The sequence below is a fragment of the Salmo trutta genome, chromosome 10 (assembly GCF_901001165.1).
Source record: "Salmo trutta chromosome 10, fSalTru1.1, whole genome shotgun sequence".
NCBI classification, from domain to species: domain Eukaryota; kingdom Metazoa; phylum Chordata; class Actinopteri; order Salmoniformes; family Salmonidae; genus Salmo; species Salmo trutta.
The window spans coordinates 17,191,919-17,215,863 of record NC_042966.1 but is presented as its reverse complement, the minus strand read 5'-3'; the positions used below and the strand labels follow the sequence as shown (position 1 = coordinate 17,215,863).

At 41.5% G+C, this 23,945-nt stretch overlaps 1 protein-coding gene across 2 annotated transcripts; it reads left to right on the top strand.

The window, feature by feature from the left end:
- The first annotated feature begins 4,388 nt into the window (after positions 1–4,388).
- On the top strand, positions 4,389–23,044 carry LOC115201229 (MBT domain-containing protein 1). Of its 2 annotated transcripts, XM_029764676.1 has the most exons (17): positions 4,389–4,568; positions 5,532–5,733; positions 6,053–6,186; positions 6,328–6,448; positions 6,614–6,696; positions 6,849–6,966; positions 7,185–7,319; positions 7,466–7,554; positions 10,330–10,555; positions 10,672–10,727; positions 10,850–10,954; positions 11,469–11,616; positions 11,853–11,935; positions 14,956–15,190; positions 16,929–17,000; positions 17,701–17,862; positions 18,365–23,044. In XM_029764676.1, exons 1-17 carry the CDS (start codon positions 4,548–4,550, stop codon positions 18,481–18,483), a joined length of 2,109 nt encoding a protein of 702 aa, XP_029620536.1. In that variant the 5' UTR covers positions 4,389–4,547; the 3' UTR covers positions 18,484–23,044. The 2 variants fall into 2 exon arrangements, with proteins under 2 accessions (XP_029620536.1, XP_029620538.1); XM_029764678.1 differs by lacking the exon at positions 17,701–17,862.
- Positions 23,045–23,945: the final 901 nt, after the last annotated feature.

Sequence of the window (23,945 nt, the reverse complement as noted above, 5' to 3'; positions counted from 1 at the left end):
CAAAGAAGGGCACTGCGTTCATCCACCTCTGGCCTGCTCTCCTCCCTACCTCTGCGGAAGCACAGTTCCCGCTCAGCCCAGTCAAAACTGTTCGCTGCTCTGGCACCCCAATGGTGGAACAAGCTCCCTCACGACGCCAGGACAGCGGAGTCAATCACCACCTTCCGGAGACACCTGAAACCCCACCTCTTTAAGGAATACCTGGGATAGGATTAAGTAATCCTTCTAACCCCCCCACCCTCCCCCCCAAAAAATATATAGATGTACTATTGTAAAGTGGTTGTTCCACTGGATATCATAAGGTGAATGCACCAATTTGTAAGTCGCTCTGGATAAGAGCGTCTGCTAAATGACGTAAATGTAAATGTAATACTGTAAATAAAGGTAGGGGCATGGATCAGAAAACCAGTCAGTATATGGTGTGACCACCATTTGCCTCATGCAGTGCGACACATCTCCTTCGCATAGAGTTGATCAGGCTGTTGATTGCGGCCTGTGGAATGTTGTCCGACTCCTCTTCAGTGGCTGTGCGAAGTTGCTGGATATTGGCGGGAACTGGAACACGCTGTCGTACACGTCCATCCAGAACATCCCGAACATGCTCAGTGGGTTACATGTCTGGTGAGATTGCAGGCCAATAACTGGGATATTTTCAGCTTCCAGGAATTGTGTACAGATCCTTGCAACATGGGGTCGTGCATTATCATGCTGAAACATGAGGTGATGTTGGCGGATGAATGGCACGAGAATGGGCCTCAGGATCTCATCATGGTATCTCTGTGCATTCAAATTGCCATCGATAAAATGCAATTGTGTTTGTTGTCCGTAGCTTATGCCTGCCCATACTATAACCCCACCGCCCCCATGGGACACTCTGTTCACAACGTTGACATCAGCATACCGCTCACCCACACGACGAAGCCGTACACGTTATCTGCCATCTACCTGGGATTCATCTGTAAAGAGCACACTTCTCCAGTGTGCCAGTGGCCATCGAAGGTGGGAATTTGCCCACTGAAGTAGGTTACAATGCGGGAACTGCACTTAGGTCAAGACCCTGGTGAGGACGACGAGCCCGCAGATGAGCTTCCCTGAGACGGTTTCTGACAGTTTGTACAGAACTTCTTAGATTGTGCATACCCACAGTTTCATCAGCTGTCCAGGTGGCTGGTCTCAGACGATCCCGCAGGTGAAGATGCCTGCAGTCAGCATGCCAATTGCACACTCCCTCAACTTGAGAGTGCAAGTTATTGTAACCTCTTCAAAGTGCGCATCAGAATTCGGTAAGAAGGACTGCACATCGTTGCATCCTCAACTTGCATGTTCTGTTAAGATTAATTACCATAAACTAAATGTGATTTCTGTCATTCTGAGCACCATGGGTGGATGCCCTAATCAGGTTACACACACAATGCATGTGGGTCCGGTAAATTTTTCAAATGTCTAATAAATTAAAATGCTGCTGGTCAAATGTCCGGCGCCACGTTTTCCTAACAGAAACCCTGAACTATATATGACTTAACTGTGTCTGTGTTTCGTTAGGATGATGTGACGGAAGCCTGTCCTGCATCAGCTTATCAGGTGGGTTTACACTGAGAAGGGTTACATTCAGTAGCTAAGAAATTTACTAAATGTTTTGAAATGGAGGAATGGATTATGTTCTACCTGAATGTGTGAAATCACTTACTTTCATTTTCTGTTTCAATACATTTTCCACATTTATGCTTTATTGAATATTACATTAATATTAAACACAGTTGTCCACAGGTGTTTTCTCTCCTTTCAGTATGAACAACTCCTTTTGGCGGCACATGTCTTGATTAAAGTACAGGCCCTCATAATGGAGAGTGGGTGTCAGAACTGGCCACAACATCATCTCTGTTCCCATTGTCTTCAGGTTCTTTGAGGTTTCTGGAGCTGCAGCGGGCTGATGTTGAAGACAGCCCCTCCTCTCCCCAGACCACCAGGTCCCAGGCCAGCGCTTTCACACGCTCAACCGAACCACCAACCTCTACAGCATCTCGGTGCCCCAGCTGCCGCTCACACACACTTACTTTAATGTATTATTATTTTATTTTATGGAATATTAAAACATACAATCTACTTGCAGTGAAGCCGCTCAACATCTACATCACATTCACTCATCTAACAGACTCCCGTCCAGAGCGACCCACAGAAGCAACCAGGGTCAAGGCCCTGCTCAAGGGCACGTCGACAGATCTCCCACAAGATCAAAAACGGGGACCCGAACCAGTGACCTATCAGCCACCGGCCCAAGCTCCCAACCGTCAGGCCACCAGCCCTCCAAAATGTAATCATTCCATTCCCCACCCCAACCCCAAGACCGCCCGTCCCCACAAGCCCCTGTCACCCAATGCACAAACAACCAAAAAAATTAAAAAGACAAAGAAAAACAAAAGACATCAAGGACAACAAAAATCATAACAGCAAGGCCAACTGAATATGTTTGAGTGCATGTATAGCACTATTACCTGTGTGTGTGTCCATGTATGTGCACATGTGTGCATTTGAATGGGAGTGTGTGTGTATATGCATGTGTACAAACACATGCACGGCATCAGCCTCAGGCAAACCGGCATTAGCTGTAAAAACGCTGCCCCTCAGTTTCATTCAAATATACTTTTTGTTATGTTTTATGTTTTATTTTGACTTTATTTAATTTTTTTAATACTTTTATCTTTGACTGTTATTCTATCCCTGCCCAGCAACTCCACTCCCTCTTGTCTCTAATTCCACATTCCAACCCTCAGCCCCTCCCACCTATCTCTGCTGCCCACCCTCTTCAGATTTCTATGCACCATATATCTTTCAACTATGCTGGGATGTTTAACATACAATTTCAATCTATCTAATTGAATAGAATCCACAGATTGCAAGTTGAAGATACATACTTTTATGAAGAATATTAGTATATTCTTAATTGACTGACCCGGTCTCTCCAGATCTCCCAACAGTACTATTTCTAGGGTCAATTTTAGATCAATGTTCTGCATTTTTAGCCATTCCTGAACCTGAGACCAGAAACAGGCTACCTGAGGGCAATACCAAAATAAATGGTCTATTGATTCTGCATCCTCACAACATTATCTGCAGAGCTTCGATGATTGAATGCCCCAAATATTCAAAATTTAGTTGGTGGCAAGAATTGTATATAATCATTTCTGCTGATAATTTTATATATCAACTCATACACCCTGTAACATGGAATTGGTGCGTCAAAAATCACTTCCCTACTATTTTGCAATCTGTATGGCACAGCTGTCAACATCCTGGTCCTCAAATGAAACTGGTATACTTTCCTATTTATGAATATTTTTATTCCTCCACCCTTTTTGATCCTTTATATTGGGCAGACAGACCAGTTCCCTACTGTACCTCCTCCCACTGCCACCTGCCTCCTCTATTTTTGGGATAATGCTGTAATCAATTGGTTGTAATCTTGGATTGAGCAGACCTTCCCATACAATTCTGCTAACTCCAACTCTACCATTCCAATTTACAATATCATTTAAAAACAAAATACTCTTTTCAAACATCTTTACCATAAATACAGGTATTTTATTAACCAGGTTTTATCAATAGATGCCCTTCTTTGCGAGGTATTGGAAAACCTCCCTGGTCTTTGTGGTTGAATCTGTGTCTGAAAGATAATTGTATTTTGTGGGGTACAGAGATGAGGTAGTCGTTCAAAAGTCATGTTAACCACTATTATTGCACACAGAGTGAGTCCAAATTTATGTGACTTGTTAAGCAACTTTTTACTCCTGAACTTATTTAGGCTTGCCATAACAATGAGGCTGAATACGACAATTCAGCTTTTAATTTTTTATTAATTTGTAAAAATGTCAAAACATATGGGGTATTGTGTATAGGCCAGTAACACAAAATCTAAATATAATCCATTTTAAATTCAGGCTGTAACACAACAAAATTCAGAAAAAATCTAGGTGTGCGAATCCTTTCTGAAGGCACTGTAGGTAATTGTGGCTAATGTTTGGATTGTGTTGTTTGGTTTTCACTTATTTTCTATCTGTATGGAAATGCAAATGTAAGCCTCTGTAATATTGTGCTTCAGATGTTTATGTTATGAGAAAGAATTAATATATATTACACTTTAAAATATTTCAATATAAGAAGGGTTTTCTGATTTTATTTCAAAGTACACTACAAATTCCTTTTAAATTATCTTGAATCTGAACCCTTTGCCAGTTTACTTTGATCCTTTTACGATCAAAGATTGTGGTCATTTAGTAATCCATTTACATGGAGGGTAATCTATTTACATGACAAGAGGGATGGTCTGTTTTGTTTTCTACAACTCTCGTTCAACTCTGACCAATCACAGCAAAGTGGGTTAAACTCGCGCGTGCGCTTTCGATACATTGTGTTTTTGTTGATATCCTGATATTTTCAGGCTCCGAGTTTAGCTTTCTGAAGCTAATAAACCTCCCCTACTTTGGGGGGTTTTACTATTATAGCCAATTGAGACAATAATAAAATACCATAGCTAGCTATATGAAGGGTTGATGGAGAACACAAGGAATTTGGTGAGTTCATTTCCCCGATATGGTTCGTCCGCTTCCGACTTGTTGTGTAGCTAGCTACGTTAGCTATCTCGCTAACGTCGTTAGTTGGCTAACATTAGCTAGCGCTCCCCCTTCGTTGTTATCAGATTATAGTAAGAACAGCTGATTGAATCACCAAAATTGCTAGATAATGTCCAATAGCCCTGATTTGGAAAGTGAATAAACGGATGCTTTATTCGTTTTTTACACGATAAAGGTCTACTCGTTTATTGAAATAATTTATTGCAAACGGTCTTGTTACTAGCCAACGTTAACTAGCTAGGTCTGGCTAGCTAACTAATGCTATGGTGGAACTGGAATAACAGATATGCTAAGGCCCCAGCTCTCACATTCATTCTACACAAGTCGGTTAGTTACTTACCCAGCTAAGTGTGCTAACTAGAACATTCTAAATAGCTAGCCAGTAACGTAGTGCGAAACAGATCATGGGGAAATCATTTTACAGTAACGTTACTGTCATATGCAGAAGAGGAAGTGGTAAATAAATGCATACTCTGAGACGGCTTTGTAGTTGTATAGGAAGGTAACTGCTATTATATATGCTAACTATGTGGCTAAGACTCAGTCATTGCTCAGTAAAACGTTATCTCATACTATTAACGTTAGCTCTATTGGTATGGATGTTGTTTCTCATCTCATTGATACTGGTAGCCATGTACATATGCATAGCCATTGTTTACCATACCCAGTTTCCAAGTATACCAGTTTTCAAGTCAATATTCTATTATGACTATGCCATAATAAAACATGTGGTTACAAAAGTTATAATTACTTACTTTTTGAAAGAAAAAACAGTCATAATAATGAATGATAGATCTCTTAGTCTAGCTCTCCATAAAACTCTAGCACAACATTATAGACTCACTCACACACCCTCTCACTGTACAGTTGGTGTCATTCACTCCCTCTCTTTGCTCCTTCCAGGCTGAGCGCACCCCGCGTTCGGAGCGTAAGCGTCAGGACTCGTTCGGTATGTTTGACGGGTACGACAGCTGCAGTGAGGAGAGCACCAGTAGCTCCAGCTCAGAGGACAGTGAGGACGAGGTGCCATCCATCCCTGCCAGCCTGCCCATCATCAAGAACAATGGACAGGTTTACACCTATCCCGACGGCAAGGCCGGCATGGGTCAGTACGGACAAATATTGATATAGAATCTGAAGATATAGATCGAAATTGGTCAGGAATATCTATGGGTCAGTCAGTGTCACTCTGGGGTGATCGCACAAAGCCGGTTGGGGATTGGTGGATGGAGCCGGTGGAAGAGATTGTGAATTAAATGGCTGCCTGTAATTGAGGTTAGACTATAGAGTGTGTATTGACATGGATCCCGGCCTGCAACTGAGAAGAAGAACTGATGAAAGAATACATTACTTTGAATGAATTGGAATTTCCTGCTGTATTCTGAGTTTCCTGGGAATGTTTATGTGTTGCCTCTGTTCTCCAGCCACCTGTGAGATGTGTGGGATGGTTGGAGTGCGAGACGCCTTCTACTCCAAAACCAAACGCTTCTGCAGCGTCTCCTGCTCTAGAAGTTATTCTTCTAACTCTAAAAAAGCCAGTATAATGGCTAGACTCCAGGTAACCATGATATGCCCAACTATGTTCTGCATTTTGTTTTAGCCAGATGGTAGAATGAGAATCTTTTCTTATATTTCCTTAGGAAATGCAAGAAAACATCAGTAAAATTTGTTGTCATTGTTTTGTGCTTTTTACTCAAAGGGTAAACCACCTACGAAAAAGGCCAAGGTCTTACAGAAACAGCCTCTCATGGCGAAGTTGGCAGCTTATGCCCAGTACCAAGCAAGTCAACAACAACAAAACCTGGCTAAATCAAAAGCAGGTGAGTCCCCCAGTAGACCAAACATACAGTCTCTCATATTGTTGTAATGGAGAAGAATGACCTTGAATGGAAAGTTATTTCAGTCAAAAGAACACACGTTCTCTGTATTTTCTTGACCCAGTATAGTGAACATGTGATGTTGACCTTGTTCCTTCTCCCCTACAGTAGTTCCTGTTGAGTGCTTTGATTGGGGAAGATACATCTGTAGCAATAACCTGGTTGGAGCACCAGTCAGCTGCTTCAAGCACGTACGTTTAAACAACAGCCAGACATTCAAATTGTCTATTACAGATGCTAAGGTTATACATCTGTAAATCTACACTGTTTTGATCAAAACAATTGTCCCTTGTGGGAAATAATATGAAGTTGTGTTAAATTGAAATATTTCTCTGTGTCTTAGGTCCCTATGGGTACGTGCTGGGGAGACCTAGCTGAAGGAGTGAGGGTGGAGGTGCTCAACTCCGATACTAACCTCTCTACAAAAGTCTACTGGATAGCAGGGATCGTCAAACTTGCAGGTAAGAATACATCTAAACACATGGAGGATTTTGTAAAAATTGTACCTGGGGTACAATAGAAGTATTACGTGGCTTTTTGTCACTATGATCACACTATACTTGTATAACAAGTATAAGGTATTCCTCTTAGAAGAATGCACGGCAATGAGGTTGTAACGATGTCACGTGAAAGATTCTGTTTTATCTGTTGTCTCTTTCTGTTTTGTTCTCTTCCCAAGGGTTCAAGGCTCTGCTGCGGTACGAGGGTTTTGACAACGACACCATCAGGGACTTCTGGTGTAACCTCTGTGTTCCAGAGATCCACCCCGTGGGGTGGTGCGCCTCCAGTGGGAAACCCCTCGTACCTCCCAAATGTAAACATCACTCTAATCATAATAATGATCGTAGTAATACGCTTTGTTTTGAACTTGCCTTTGATAAAATAGTCACATATTCCCTAACAGAAGATGAAAAACCAGGTTGATAGACTGATGGCGGATATGTTTTTGTGTTTTCTCAGCGATACAGAATAAGTACTCTAACTGGAAAGCTTTTCTTGTGAAGCGACTCACTGGAGCCAAGACACTGCCACCGGACTTTGCTGCTAAGGTAAGATTTCATAATTACGAGCCGCAGAGGCAAAGATGATAGCCTATGCACACCAGTATTTCTACTTACACATCATCATCTGCACATCTCACTCGTGTTAATTTGCTAAATTGTAATTACTTCGCTACTATGGCCTATTTAATGCCTTACCTCCTTACTCCATTTGCACACACAGTATATAGATTTTTCTATTGTGTTATTGACTGTACTTTTGTTTATCCCATGTGTAACTCTGTGTTGTTTTTTGTTGCACTGCTTTTCTTTATCTAGGCCAGGTCACAGTTGTAAATGAGAACTTGTTCTCAACTGGCCTACCTGGTTAAATAAAGGTAAAATAAAAAATAGAGCTCTAAAAGCTCCCACTCTAAACCAGGGGTTGGAACCGGTTCAGGGAACAGAACCAAAAACTGGAAAATAATGTACATTTTTCAAGGAACAGAAACAGAACAGGGAATGAAAGTGACCTCTGCTGCTCCTGTACAAAACCGTTATTTTTAAAAGCATGGAACCGGTTTATAATGTTCTTCTTTTACATAGTGCTTTCGGGAAGTATTCAGACCCCTTGACTTTTTACACATTTTGTTAGGTTACAGTCTTATTCTAAAATTGATTGTTGTTTTTTCCCCTCATCAATCTACACACAATACCCCATAATGACGAAGCAAAAAAAGTTTCAGAAATTGTTGCTAATTTAAGAAAATTAAATAATGAATCTATCACATTTACGTAAGTATTCAGACCCTTTACTCAGTACTTTGTTGAAGCACATTTGGCAGCGATTACAGCCTCGAGTCTTCTTGAGTATGACACTACAAGCTTGGCACACCTGTATTTGGAGTTTCTTCCGTTCTCTGCAGATGCTCTCAAACTCTGTCAGGTTGGATGGGGAGTGTTGCTGCACAGCTATTTTCAGGTCTCTCCAGAGATATTCGATCGGGTTCAAGTCCGGACCCTGGCTGGACCACTCAAGGACATTCAGAGACTTGTCCCAAAGCCACTTCTGCATTGTCTTGGCTGTGTGCTTAGCGCCGTGGTCCTGTTGGAAGGTGAACCTTCGCCCCCCACAGTCTGAGTTCCTGAGTGCTCTGGAGCAGGTTTTCATCAAGGATCTCTCTGTACTTTGGTCCGTTCATCTTTCCCTCGATCCTGACTAGTCTCCCAGTCCCTTCCGCTGACAAACATCCCTACAGCATGATGCTGTCACCACCATGCATCACCGTAGGGATGGGGCCAGGTTTCTTCCAGACGTGACGCTTGGCATTCAGGCCAAGGAGTTCAATCTTGGTTTCATCAAATCAGTGAATCTTGTTTCTCATGGTCTGTAAGTCTTTAGGTGCCTTTTGACAAACTCTAAGCGGGCTGTCATGTGCCTTTTACTGAGGATTGGCTTCCGTCTGGTCACTACAATAAAGGCCTGATTGGTGGAGTGCTGCAGAGATGGTTGTTCTTGTTCCACAGAGAAACTCTAGAGCTCTGTAAGAGTGACCATCAAGTTCTTGGTCACCTCCCTGACGACCAAGGCCCGATTGCTCAGTTTGGCTGGGCGGCCAGCTCGAGGAAGAGTCTTGGTGGTTCCAAACTTATTCCATTTAAGAATGATGGAGGCCACTGTGTTTTTGGGGACCTTTAGTGCTGCAGAATTCTTTTGGTACCCTTCCCCAGACCTGTGTCTCGACACAATCCTGTCTCGGAGCTCTACCGACAATTCCTACGACCTCATGGCTTGGTTTTTGCTCTGACGTGCACTGTCAACTGTGGGACCTTATATAGCCAGGTGTGTGCCTTTCCAAATCATGCCCAATCAATGAAGTTGTAGAAACATCTCAAGGATGGTCAATGGAAACAGGATGCACCTGAGCTCAATTTCGAGTCTCATAGTAAAGGGTCTGAATACTTATGTAAATTCGGTATTTCTGTTTTTTTTATTAGCAAAAATGTCTAAACCTGTTTCCACTTTGTCATTAATGGTTATTGTGTGTAGATTGCTGAGGATTTTTATTTAGTCCATTTTGGAACAATGGAATTTTAGAACAGTGAATACTTTCCGAAGGCACTGTATTTCCAGTCCCACCAAAAAATAAAAAATAAGGGCCTACTGACATGCCAAGTTTGATTCACAAGGGGACAGAGATGTTTTATCAGAGAAGAACAGATGAACTTTTTCAATGCTAGTTAAGGATACTATAGTTATCACATTTCACATTGGATTTATTAGCTACAAAAAGGTAATACGTGTTTTTAATTCTGGTGCCGCTCTGCACACACAAGCTTGTTAGCTAGCTCTGGTCCAGCGTTAAACCTACTCCGTTCAAAGGACTTTGAAAGTTCCTCCATAGAAGCCGCTCCTCCGTAGATGGGCTATATTCTGTGGGCCTAATTCAGGTAATGCATGTCATAACAAGATGCCCAGCGCGTCAAGCCTCCTCCGCTCTCTCCCCAACCGCACAATTTCAGTCGTATCTCATACCCTACACTTGTCTGTCCATTACGTATGTTAACAACTAGCTTGCCCGCTCCATAGCAAGCTGCTCTATTCGCATTGATTGATGTAGTAATTTAATGAGCTAAATGTAAAAAACTGTACATTTTCACAGGTTAAAAAAGGAACAGAAATGAACGATATTTGTTTTGAACTGGTTCAGAATTGTATTTTGCTGGTCGTAAACACCGGGAGGGGGAGGGGATGTGTGGTTCTGTTCAGAACTAAATAGTTGGAAAATAATTTCGCTTCCAGTCCCTGCTCTAAACACCTTCCATTCCCCCCTCTCAAACCAGGTCCATGAGAACATGCAGTTCCCTTTTAAGAAGCTGATGCGAGTGGAGGTGGTTGATAAGACACATCTGTGCCGAACTCGGGTAGCTCTGGTGGAGCAGGTGATTGGGGGAAGGCTGAGGCTTGTCTACGAGGAGAGCTCCGACGACTTCTGGTGTCACATGTACTCCCCGCTCATACACGCCATCGGATGGTCACGGAGCATCGGACACCGCTTCAAACGATCCGGTCAGTCAAGTTCGTTGTTTTGGGTAGTTAAGTTGTTAGTGAGTTAGGCCTAGTCAGTTAGTTGGTTAGTCCAATGTGTTTGTTTTCTGGCTCTGATGGCAAGGATTGTTTTCCAGATGTGTCAAAGAAAATCGATGGTCAGATGGACGCCCCCGCCCCGCTGTTTGCCAAGGTAATGTAATACCTTGCCATGTGTAGTTACAGTGGCCCAAGTCTTTCTGCCTCTGTGGTTTCTATTGACATTTTCCTATGTATGGATCCGGAATGATGAATGTGTCTGTGATGTTTCCTCAGGTGAAAGATGTGGACCAGAGTGGTGAATGGTTCAAGGACGGGATGAAACTAGAGGCCATTGACCCTCTAAACCTCTCAGCTATATGTGTAGCCACTGTAAGAAAGGTAACTGTCTCACCCCTCAGCTATATATATGTGTAGCCACTGTAAGAAAGGTCACTGTCTCACCCCTCAGCTATATGTGTAGCCACTGTAAGAAAGGTCACTGTCTCACCCCTCAGCTATATGTGTAGCCACTGTAAGAAAGGTCACTGTCTCACCTCTCAGCTATATGTGTAGCCACTGTAAGAAAGGTCACTGTCTCACCTCTCAGCTATATGTGTAGCCACTGTAAGAAAGGTCACTGTCTCACCTCTCAGCTATATGTGTAGCCACTGTAAGAAAGTTATGGCAACAGTTTGGATTGTTACCAATGGAAAACTTTCATATAGGGCAAATTCAAGGGGCATTTAGCCCAATCATACTTCTCCATTGTTGGTACCCCTGGATTGGGGATTCCATGTTCTTATTTTCAGTCCCCTGTAACCTGTTCCGTTGTATACATCTTGTCTTGATGTTTGCTGTTTGTTTCAGGTGTTGAGTTGTATACATCTTGTATTGATGTTTAATTGTGTCTCAGGTGTTGGCAGACGGGTACCTCATGATCGCCATCGACGGGTCGGAGGCGGCTGATGGCTCAGACTGGTTTTGCTACCACTCCACTTCTCCCTCCATCTTCCCTGCTGGCTTCTGTGGAATCAACAACATTGAACTCACGCCCCCTAGAGGTACATTTCTATAGCCCCTTTCTTTTCTTTTCACAGACTACAACATTCCTTCACTCCGATTTAATTTTTTTCATTCAACCATTGTTAATTTAATTAAGGATAGTTTCATTTACATAAGAACTATTGGGACAAAGAGATACTAAGGTAGTTTTCCTTCCTCTTCCTTTCCTTCTCTCTGGCCTCTCTGGTCGGGGGTTATATGTTAACCCAGCCTTACCACTGACTTTGCCCCACAGGGTACACTAAACTGCCATTTAAATGGTTTGACTACCTCAGAGAAACGAGTTCAATAGCCGCTCCTGTGAAGCTCTTTAACAAGGTAGGACTGATTCCTGACATCGTGGATTTGTTGTTTTGTTGTTTCGCCCGGTCCTGTAGTTCTGTGCCATGCCAACATGCATTTGTTCTTCTATGATCACATGAAATATACAAATAAATAAAAATATGTTGATAGGTTTCGCTTGCATACATTGGATATTATAAGTATTCAACCCCCCTTGGATTTTTTCCACGTTTTGTTGCATTACAAAATGGGATTGAATTTTATGTAATTGTGATTTCCGGTCATTGACCTTCACAAAATACTCCATAATGTCAAAGTGAAAAGAACATTCTACACATTTTCACAAATTAATAAAAACTAAATTACTAAAATATAGTTGTTGTGCAAGTATTCACCCCTTTTGTTCCGCAAGCCTAAATTAGTTCAAGCGTAAAATGTGGTTAAACAAATCACATAAGTTACATGGACTCACTTTGTGTGAAATAATAGGCATAACATGATTTCAACTACAAAGACCAGGGAGCTTTTCGAAAGTCTCAAAGAAGGGCAGTGTTTGGTAGATGGGTAACAAAAGCAAATCAGACATTGAATGTCACTTTAAGCATGGTCAAGTTAATAATTATGCTGTGGATGATGTATTAAACCACCCAGCCATGTCAATGACACAGTTGTTCTTCAGAACTGAGCTGCAGGACAGGAAGGAAACTGCTCGGGGATGTCACCATGAGTCCATTGGTGATTTTAAAACAGCTAGAGTTCACTGGCTGTGATAGGAGGAAACTGATGAGGACGCTGCAATAATGACCAAAAAGACAAGAAGTATAAAAATATACTGAATATGCATCCTGTATGCAAAAAGGCACTAAAGCAATACTGCAAAGAAACTAAACGACAAAAGGAATACACTTTTTGGCCGAAATGCAAAGCCTTCGGTTTGGGACAAATCCAACACATCACTAACGGCCTAATTTTTTTGCATGGTGGTGGCTGTATCATGGTATGGGTATGCTTGATATCAGCAAAGGCTGGGGAGTTTTTCAGGATAAAAAGAAATAGGATGTAGCTAAGCACAGGTAAAATCCTAGAGGAAACCTGCTTCAGTCTGCTTTACACCAGACACTGGAAGAGGAAATCACATTTCAGCAGGACAATAACCTAAAACACAAGTCTAAATCTACACTGGAGTTGCTTACCATGAAGACAGTGAATATTCCTGAGGAGCCAAGTTACAGTTGTGACTTAAATCTGCTTGAGAATCTATGGCAAGACTTGAAAATCACTGTCTAGCCATGATTCCCAACACCTTGACAGAGCTTGGAAGAATTTTGAAAAGAATAATGAGCAAGTATTAAACTATCCAGGTGTGGAAAGCTCATAGGGGGTGATTTCCACCTGAGTTAAGCGAGCGTAAATGGAATGTAAATCCCTTAATGCACTTTTCTCTCTCTGCGTATTCTGACCTTGAACTTAAGCATGAGAATAGCATGCTATTCACCCTCTATTCGTTTGGGGTGGATATCAAATAAATGAAGGTGTGGCGGAGGTGTCTACAGATACGCCAAATTCTGACCTTGGCTTAATTTCCCAATATTTCCACCATCTTTATGCACAAGGAAACCATGAATAAGGTCAAGCGAACCTACCGGTTCCAAGTGAGGAAAAAACATCTACTTAATTTTTCTTGATAGAAATAACACCATTCTCCATGCACTGTAATGTACAACTTGATAAGAGCTATTGATAAGAGCTAGGTTAAATGAGTAATCAGTTTAGATAAGGAATTGTAAAAAAATATCTAACCTTAGAATCGTTAGAGACATGTGAAACCAGTCATATGGCAGCAAACTGAAGCATATCAACATATCTTTCCCGCTGTAAAGTTTATGAAATACTGTGCCATTATGTAGAATTTAAATTGTACAGCATTTTAACTTGCAGCCAGGGATGTGCACTCTCGAATGTCCTAATTATATGCTACCCCGACTTTCTCTGTTTCCTGTTTCTATCATGTTAAATATTAGCCACTATCAGTATCGATCAACAGTAGGCCTAATAACCACATATATTCAACTGCCAATTTACTGTTGGTTCCCTTCAGTTGGTATAGCCTACATTATCATTCCATTTAATTACGTTGTTTCGTTTACTTTCATTTGCTTCCTCTGTAAACATCGTCACGGCGGTGTGATTATTGCTGAGGATCATTAGTAACAGTTGATAATATAAGAAAAAAAACAAAAACATGTAGGCTAATTAAATCGGAGCGCAGGCCAAGCCGTAACAGTGTGGCATAATACTTGGCTGTATCATCACACAGTTCCATGGTTAGTGCAGGCAATAAACGAGGAGGGTATAGCCTAACATTGTACACTATTCTCCATATTATAATTTGAGTAGACTAATCTTCCAACATTACCTTGAGTTGAAGAACTCAATGAAGAACTCAATGTGGCAATTTTTCTTATTTCGTGTGTAAAGGCTCTCCAAACCATTTTTTTTTTTTTTTTAAATGATTCATAAATACTTAATTAACTAAACTTAAATAATCTAAAATAACCTTAAAAATGAAATGTAGACGAATATGCATATATTTAGATGGCTTTCTTTCATTGATCCCTAATATTCTGAACTTGTTTTCTCTATATATTCTAGTCTGTCGACAAAAGGTAAAACGTATTTAAAGGGATGTCTTAAGATAAATGTACTGAAATCTGTTGGCCAGCAAGTGGGAGGGTTTTCAGCGGTTGTATGAAGTTTATTCAGAGCGTGCAAGGTAGCCACACCTGCAGAGCATGTTACGTGACTGAATAAAGTAAGTCTGAATACCAAATACTGAGAAGTCCATAGGAAAGGCATACATTCCTAGGTCTTTGTAACACAATAAAATGTGAAGAAATCCAAGTGGGGTGAATACTTACGATACCCGCTGTACATCTTTGTTGTAAGAAAATGCATCAGAATTGTAATGGAAAAAGAAAGGAAAAAACACTGGATTGAGCATTTAACCTAAAAATATCTCTCGTCTTTGCCTCCGCTATCTTGTTGCCCCTGCCCAGGATGTTCCAAACCATGGGTTCCGCCAGGGAATGAAGCTGGAGGCCGTGGACCTGATGGATCCCAGGCTGGTGTGTGTTGCCACAGTGACTCGGATCGTCCACCGCCTGTTGCGCATCCACTTTGACGGCTGGGAGGATGAGTATGACCAATGGGTGGACTGCCAATCACCTGACCTCTACCCCGTGGGCTGGTGTCAGCTGACCGGCTACCAGCTACAGCCCCCCGCCGCACAGAGTGAGATCAAGCACTATAGTTCTACCCAAATATAACACACTAACATGCTCAGATATAAACCAACCTCTACCCTTAGGTTCTCGTTGATGGATTGGATTAGGTTCCAGCGATATGTTGCCAATTACTCGATAACATTCAATTGGAGTCCCAAATAGGGTTTAGTATTTTCCTTCCCCGATAAATTGCAAACACACCTGGGGCATCCATGTGTTCCTGTTCAAACCAGAAATGCTATTTATTCTCTAGAGTCTGGGGGGGGGGGTCTTTAGTAACAAATCCCACAAACGCATTGGATAACACATTCATAAATGGCAAAAAAGACAGTCCATAAATAGATCATAAGGTTTTGAAGTGTCTGTCCTATATCTAGGAGATATAAAGCTCAGGAAATTTTTTTCGACACATTTCACCCCTTTTTCTGGGGGTAGGCACAAAACTCCATACTTCCATTCATTTAAAAAAAAACATTTTAAGTACCGGTTACCTTCAGACGAGTCCCATGACACTTGTGGGGGTCGTAGAGCAAAACGGAGAACACCGTCGCGTTCATGAGAATCTCCCCTTTCCACACCGATTTTCCGGATGTCTCATGATCTGACAAACACCGCTGTAGCTCGGCCACCTTTCACCGCAGATGCGGAAGGCCACCGTAGACGGATGCGGTTGATTGAGACGCAGCTCTTGCAAAAAAAAAAACATATCTCTAGCTTAAAAGAGCAAGTAATAAGAGTATGTAATACCAGCGAAAGAATTTGACCATTGTAAATGGAGAAATATATGCACATGAATACGATGGTGTCTTGATGTACTGTATTTGTTGCCATTTAATAACTCAAAAGTTCTCTGTCACCACCCTATTTTGTTGATGAGGCACTGTTGGCCGACTGGTAAAATATTATAAGGTTACCTTTGACTGAAATATGTCAGACAGCTTGTTTGTCCTTTTCTCTCCCCTTGCACTTGGCTATCAGGGGGAATTTGGGAGGGTTGTGGCTGTTTTTACTTAATGCTAACCGACTTATTGTGGTGACTTTGTCACAGGGAATATATATGATTCTCCACTGAACAAACAAATGAGCAAGTAGAGGAGATCCAACACTATGGATAGCGCAGTAGTTGATAAATTTCCTGCAAATCTGACTAGTAAACCCTCTGTGTTCCTGCTTTTTAAGTTTAACATCATGGAACAATGTTGTAAATGTCTATTTCGGACCCAGTGTAGATGCTGTTTTGTTAACAGTGAGTAGACTAGCACATGTTGAACCTCTGCCAGTGCCACACAGTTAGTTTGGAGATTTGTGAATGTAAGATGGAGATTTTCTACTGTAATGAGAGGTCGCATGTAACCTACACATGATAGTCAGCAATTCGATTTATAAAAGCCAAGTGTTTTTTTAACAGGGGACTTTATGTTGAGTAAATATGGTAGGCTGCTAGCGTTGTGATGACTGGTTTGATTTATGAATGAATCCAGAGAGTAGGTATGTCCGTTTCATGCAGCTATTTGGACGTGCGTATTTAATATTTTTGCATTAGTGAGCCATATAATTTGTATATTATTGGTCCACGGTACCTTTCATTTTCTTTCTCAGGAAACCTTAAGGAGCTTGGTCTGGAAATCTCGGGATACCGGTTACCGGTATTACACCCTAGTCCCGAACTAACAGGCAGAAATGTACCTTTGTGTCAGTAAAACAAAAGACAACTGTTTATTTACTACTAATTTATGTAATTTCAGTGGCCAGAGAAATCCCACCTGCTGTACCTAAGCAGAAGAAGAAAGCCCAACAGTACAAAGGCCAAAAGAAAAGTGAGTCATCACTCCTTTCCTCATTTCCTCATTCCGTTGGTCCACACTCTGGTGGGGTCAATCTATCTACCCTTTCTCTTATTGGTTAGTTTTTTCTTTCTTGTCTGTTCCTTGGGTTCTGATTGGTTGGCATGAGTCACATGAAAGGAAACTGTGGTACTTGGAGTAAAAGCCAAAGAGGTGGGGACGGTGCTTGTAACACCAGGTGTGACTGTCCAAACACAGCTTGTTTCACACCTCAGGGAGTGGTTTAGCAGGGATATGTGCAGACACGTGGTCACACACACCACCAATGCTAGCTGATTTACTTGAGTCTGGCTTACCTGGTAGCTTACCTGGGGTGTATTCAGATTATGTAAGGTTCTAGAACGTTTCATAATCGAACAGAGATCATTCTCTGAACCGTTTGAAAGGTTTTGCAACAAAACAATTCATTGGGGCCTGGTGATTGGTGTTTTGAAATGTTATATGAAAGGACTTGGAATATGTACATGTTATGTAATCTCATTAAAGCATGGAGTTATCTAGGCCTTTGCCTAATACACACAATATTATCTATGATGAATAAATGAATGCATTTACTACATTTTTCAAAATACATATAAAGCAACACTGTGCAACCAAACATTCAAATCTGTTGGGAGCGCTAGCATCCTGAAAACACCCCTGGTAGCTTACCTGAGTCTGACTTGGTGTCTAGAGCGGAAGATTCCGGTTGGTCGACGGCCCTTCAGTCAGGCAGGCAGGAGGAGGAGCCTATCAGGGGAGGAGGAAGAGCAGAGTCCGCCCCCTTACTCCAGCCAGGGCCCCACTATGGTCCCCCGGCCCCGCACCCACCACCACCACCACACCCACAAACCAGGTAACACACTAACAATGAATAACAACTGAGACCTCCACACAGACAGAGGGCAGTAACAGAGGCCAGTCCTCATCCACTCTAGGTCCTGACCTTCACGTGTGATCGCTGTGTGTCGGATGCAACTGCAGGAAAGAAAAATCTATTTGATCTATTTCTGTGTCATGTTATTGAAGTGGAAGTATTAATGTGAAAAATGTAATTTTCTCCTCCCACCTCACGATGCGTACTAGGTGAGCAAAAGTGGTAATATGATTTACTGTGTATGTCTGTTTGTATTACAGGAACCACAGGCTCAGATGGAAGGCTAGGTATTAAGTCAGTTGTTCCTGTGTTGCAAAGGGTTTTGTGAAGAAAAAAATGTTTTGCTATTTTGTTCTGTCTTGGAGTTGAAAAATGAATGCTCTCTCTTGGTATGCCGGAAACAGTTTCGCCTAGAATTTTGAGATTCATCTAACCCTCAATTTGGCTAACGCTCTCTACCCCTCTCTCTCCTGCTCTCCAGAGTCTCTGTTGCGTCTGAAAGAGGAGCCGGCTGAGGTGGATGAGTTCACCTTCTCCCAGGGCATCTCAGATCAGGAGAGCAACGGCTCGGGCAGCTATTACATCAAACAGGAGCCCTGATGATCCGGGGGACAGGGGCCTCGGGCTAGGCCTGGGAGGCCAGGGGGAAGCCGTGTAGGACAGGCCAATGGGAACCTCCTACATCCCCCCCAACTAGGATAAGACCAATCTTTAAACCAAGACGAGAACAACAGGGCAGGGAGCATGGAGTGCCCAAAAAAACGTATCCAGAGAAGCCAGCTTCTTACACCCCAATCAGGAGAGAATGCTACTGGGGTACAAAACACTGAGTGACTTCATGCCCTGAAACCCAAACCCACAAATTAAGCTACTTGGGGCTCCCCAAAACCACCCAGGGGAGAGAACCCTTCTGAGCAGCTACAGCCTCAAACCCTGGCGCTCTGATAGACAGTCACTCATTCACTGAGACGGACATACCATATGAACAAGGCTAACGGGTAACTGGACACTTCCCAACGCCACCGGCCCGGCAGAGGCCGCTTATGATACCTGGACAACCTGATTTAAAATCCCAATTCCCTGGATGATTGGATACGACTGTGGCTCTCTCTCTTCCTCCATAAATGCATCTATCTAGGGGGCATTGGAGCTCTGCCCAGAAACAGAAGCTCTGCCCAGAAACAGAAGCCTCTCATTTGGGTAGTCTCTCTCCCCCACACTGCCAGGCAGGATCTCTGACTCAAAACTTGGGGCCCAAACACACAGTCACCTGGACTAACTGTGACAGATATTTCTGAGCCAGGTCTTGGTTTATTTCTTTCAGGTAAGAAGGCTAGCCGCACATGGCGGGACTTAATTTCACACGGTCTTGAGAGGGAGGGAACAAGTTGTATAAAGCAGGATTATTATTATTATTATTTTTCAAAAATTTTGCCAGTTGGACTTGCTTTGATTTGTTAATAGTACTTGAAGTTTTCAGTTGATATTTGTAAAGTTTCTGTTTTTTGTTTGTTGTTTCCCTTTAAATTGGAGGGTTGTTGTTATTTTGACTTAAACGCTGATTTGTTATCAACCTCTCTTTTGGGGGTTGAGATGCCGTCGGAGTGGTGTAGATATTATAATGAGGATACATATTCATAGATGTGACTATTCAATATAGAACTATATAGATATTAAGAATTGTGATTTGACGAGAGTGGGTTTTGAATAGATGTTGTATAAATCCGAAACCTTGCTGGTGTGATAGGACTGACGCTCTCAAACTAGATGGGCTTTGTGTCTTAATAGGGTAACTTGCGTACTACTTAGTATTGGCTATGCATACTAGGTAGTGCTAATGTGTCTATTGGGATACACTAGATAAACACTGTCACACATTGCACTACAGGAACAAACAACCAGTCTCTTTGGGTTGTTGGAACCACCCTTTACCATGTCAGCAGCTTTAGAATAGAAGGACCGGACTTAGCTAATGTTTGCATCTGTTTTTTTAAGTACAGGATACAACTCCAGAAACAAAGCTAAACCATGATATACTCTTTATTTTACTCTACCATATTGTCATAACCTATTTTCCTCAAAGAAAACAAGTGTAAACTTAGTAAGTCTGGCCCTAAAAGACAGAAAAGATTTAGTAATCAAGCAAAGTTGAATCCTAAAATGATGTTGTAAAGCAGGCAGAAAAACAATGTAGGCTACATTTCATGGATGACTTCTGAGATATGCAAAATCGTTCATTTTATTTCAGTGGTGTTTTTCCTCTTGTGTATGGGTAGTTCTTTATGCGTACTGGTTAAGTATTCAACCGAGCCACTGGATAACAACTTTATTGTCGGTATTGTCTTCTTTTATTAAACACTGCTTTGTTGATAGTCTCTGTAAGTGTACGTTCATAAAACCAATGGGATCAGATTGGAGTAGGCTATAGCAGGAGAACCTTTCCCATTGGCTTCTGTATTCACCAATTAGAGGTCATACACTTTTATAAGATTCCTGATTGGTTGGAGGAGATCCTCCTGAATTCCTGAATCTGCTTGTGTGTTGTAGCTGGTACTGAGTGGTGACGCATCTGTATCTAGACTTCATTTCTATCTTTGTACTACCTCCTGGTGAGCTTGTCAGTCAAATAGAGACAGGGTTGGGGCTCATTGTGAATTCATGATGGGTCTCAAATTTGAAATGCAGGTTTGGGCAACTTGATATACCATATGCAAATAAAATAATTATATCCTCATATGTTTGACTTTAAGACTAGACCGCAAACACGGATATTTGTAACATAGCACATTTGAGGTAGTCCTCGAAATGGAATAATATGCAATAATGTTCTGTATTATTTTGCTATGTCACGTCCATGAATTATAACACTCTAAAGTGATATTAAGATACATAAAATATATTATACTTACATCAGTTTACCTAAATTCTATTGCATAACTGTGACAACTGTGAGCTATGGTCTATAATCAGAATAGAATAGTTAGGTTTGTTAGAACCACACGCTATATACACTGAGTGTACAAAACATTAAGGACACCTTCATAATATTGAGTTGCTTTTGCTTTTTTTTTTTAAAGTGGATTTAACAAGTGACATCAATAAGGGATCATAGCTTTCACCTGGTCAGTTTATCATAGAAAGAGCAGGTGTCCGTAATGTTTTGTACACTCAGTGTAGAAATAGACTAGTACAGAAAAATGGGTCTAGCTCAGTGATCGTCGCAGTGGATGTGAAATTAGCTAGAATCTCTCTATACCAGTAAGGTTGACGATTAACTTCTCAGGAAATGTTTGCTTTTTCTTGTCTGCAAGGGTCAAGCAAAGCACATTACAGTTAAAATCAAACAGAATGACATTGCGTAAAGTTACTTAAAGAAAAGTCTTAATGGAACAACTTGCTCACAAATTGTTTCTTCTTGTCCATGTCTGAATGTTGATTTCTCCCGTTTTGATATGGTTTCTTGTGTTCAGTGATTTACTGTTCAGTTGATTGGTAAGGTATTTTATATAAACCCTTCATGTTCTAACAGTAACAATTAAGATCCCTTGGATCAGCTTTCAGTTTGACGCCGTGCTTTGTGTAGATAGGTATGTTACCCTCATTGTTTCCATGTGGAGTTCCTTTTCCAAGGGATGTATAGTTTCTGCCAATATGCATTTCCTCTCTCTGTTGATTTAGATTGAATTGTTCCTCATATTAATTAAGGTTATATACAATGTCCAGCAGAGCAATAAAATGTAGTGTCTCGTTATACCCTTATGTGTAAAAGGTTTGGAGTTCAGGATTTGCTTTTTGTTTGTGATTCACTTTATGAAATTCGATCTGGCACAGACTTTGACTAACTTGATGAGAACGAAGAAAGCATTAAAGGATGATGGTCATCTTAACCAATTTACTGACCAAATTACATTATCACCTTAAGGAAAATAAAGACACGGCTGTTTATAGACTAACTTTGCTGCTACTTTCCAAATAACCCAAATGATTCCTAACGCACAATCAAACACAGCAAACCTTTTCTGCATTTTGAAGAAAGGTTTCTACTTTTTCAGTGATACTATGCCTCTTTCTTTATTCTTAGAAATGTATGTAAGAATATGCCAATATCACCTAGAAGCCCAATCCAAAGTCAACACCTTGCCTCTCCATCTAGACACTTCTGAATCCTTCTTAGAGATCTGAAAGAACAGGTTGGGTATAAGCAATATGACATTATAGGCTCACATCGATCCGGTCTGTTCAGATGTACAAGGGGCAATTCAGGAAGTGTGTAGATTTGAGGAGTGGCTGATTTGGTAGTGGGTGCACTGATCAATCAAGTTAGAGTGCATGCAGAATAGTGAGGTCTTTCTGTGGTCCTGTACTGAGCATTTTTTTTTGCTGTTATGGTCTTTGGCCGTGCTACCGCCCACTCTAAATCCACCTCTAGTCCTCTAGTCCCTAACCCTAAGTATCTCCTACAGATCTGAATGGATTTGATAGGTATGAGAAACATGGTAATACCTCCATTTTGCCCTTTTGGTAAGCTTGGTGGAATTTTGAGCCATATTGCTTACACCTATCCAAACCTTTTCAGACTCAAACATGGTTTCTAGTGGTGGGGGCTAGGGAGTCAATTTAGAATGCGGTGTCTGTTCATTGAATACTAACACGGGTCTCTTTTTGTATGTGACAAACCCTCTATATTCAGCCATTATATCATGGTGCTACATATATTTGATAACGTGATTATTAGTTATTTTATTGGGGAAATAATTCTCAATTGTAATTATGAACGGAGGGGCTTAAGTTGTGTTTTGATGTTTTATTTTGGATACAAATAACTAAACGATTTGTTAAAAAGATTGAAATTATTAACACTGGCCCTTGTGATACATATTAAGTTGCAGTGTAGGGTTTGTTCATTTTTTGATAGTGTGTCTATAAAAATGAGGTTTCCTTTCATCATTATGGTAATTTTGTGCTGTGATCAAAGTTTGATAGACAATTCCTTGAATTTGTAAATATACCAAATGTTTGGGGACAATATTGGTTGTATTATTTGTTTCTTTGTTTACAATCATTGCAAACTGTTTCCGCATGGCTGTGAAAAGGTATATCTGTTAGTGATTTTTGTAAGAACTAACTTTTTACACTGAATAAAATGATACTTATAAATTACTATATTTGTTGATGCATATTTTTTCCAATCTTTGTAGTTAAGATTTCCCTTCACTGGAACTAAGGGACCTAGTCCGGACCATGAAAAACAGCCACACAACATTATTCCTCCTCCACCAAACTTTACAGTTGGCACTATGCATTGGGGCAGGTAGTGTTCTCCTAGTATCCGCCAAACCCAGACTGCCAGATGGTGAAGCGGGATTAATCACTCCAGAGAACGCCTTTCCACTGCTCCAGAGTCGGTGAGCTTTACACCACTCCAGCCCACGCTTGGCATTGCGCATGGTGATCTTAGGCTTGTGTGCGGCTGCTAACGATTGTAACTTGGATGTCTCCAGAGATCTGCCAGGCTCAGGTGCTTCCAGTGCTCACACCACATGCACGTCTGATAGACATCTCGGGTCAAATCTTCCCAGTGACACAGGTACTATTCTAAGCATACAGTATGTGTGTGATACCCCCTTTGAGCCTTTGTGTCATCCCAGGTTCCAAAATGCTCATCCACCATTAGGTTGACCGTTTACTCACCTGAGCAAGGCAGCAGATCCACAGTTAATCCCAACCTAAGATTATAGCGCCGGCAAATCCCTCTTAATGTTGGCAGTGACCTGTCCAGGCCTGCTAATGTTTGAACTATCAATGTGGTCAGCAGGACTGAGGCCCACAAGACGACGTTGATGCAATAAACCCTATCAACCTACTGTAGGCCATGTCAGGTCAAGAGCAGTGCACTGAGTGGCTGTTGAAAGAAAAGGGTTTTCATGATGTGAGGTAGATCAAATAAAATCCCTGGTTTCTACAGAACACAGTTGTAACTTTCCCTGAATCACGAAGGAATAAGCAAGAAATCCAGAATCCTCCAACCAGGATTTCTGGAAAACCTGGGAATTTCGGTAAGG

Bases quoted from the DNA above. Each gene is read 5' to 3' on its own strand.
- LOC115201229 (XM_029764676.1), top strand. From the start codon at position 4,548: ATGGAGAACACAAGGAATTTG. The intron at 10,955-11,468 runs GTAACTGTCTCA...ATTGTGTCTCAG, and splicing joins GTGTAGCCACTGTAAGAAAG to GTGTTGGCAGACGGGTACCT. The intron at 15,191-16,928 runs GTGAGATCAAGC...ATGTAATTTCAG, and splicing joins ACAGCCCCCCGCCGCACAGA to TGGCCAGAGAAATCCCACCT.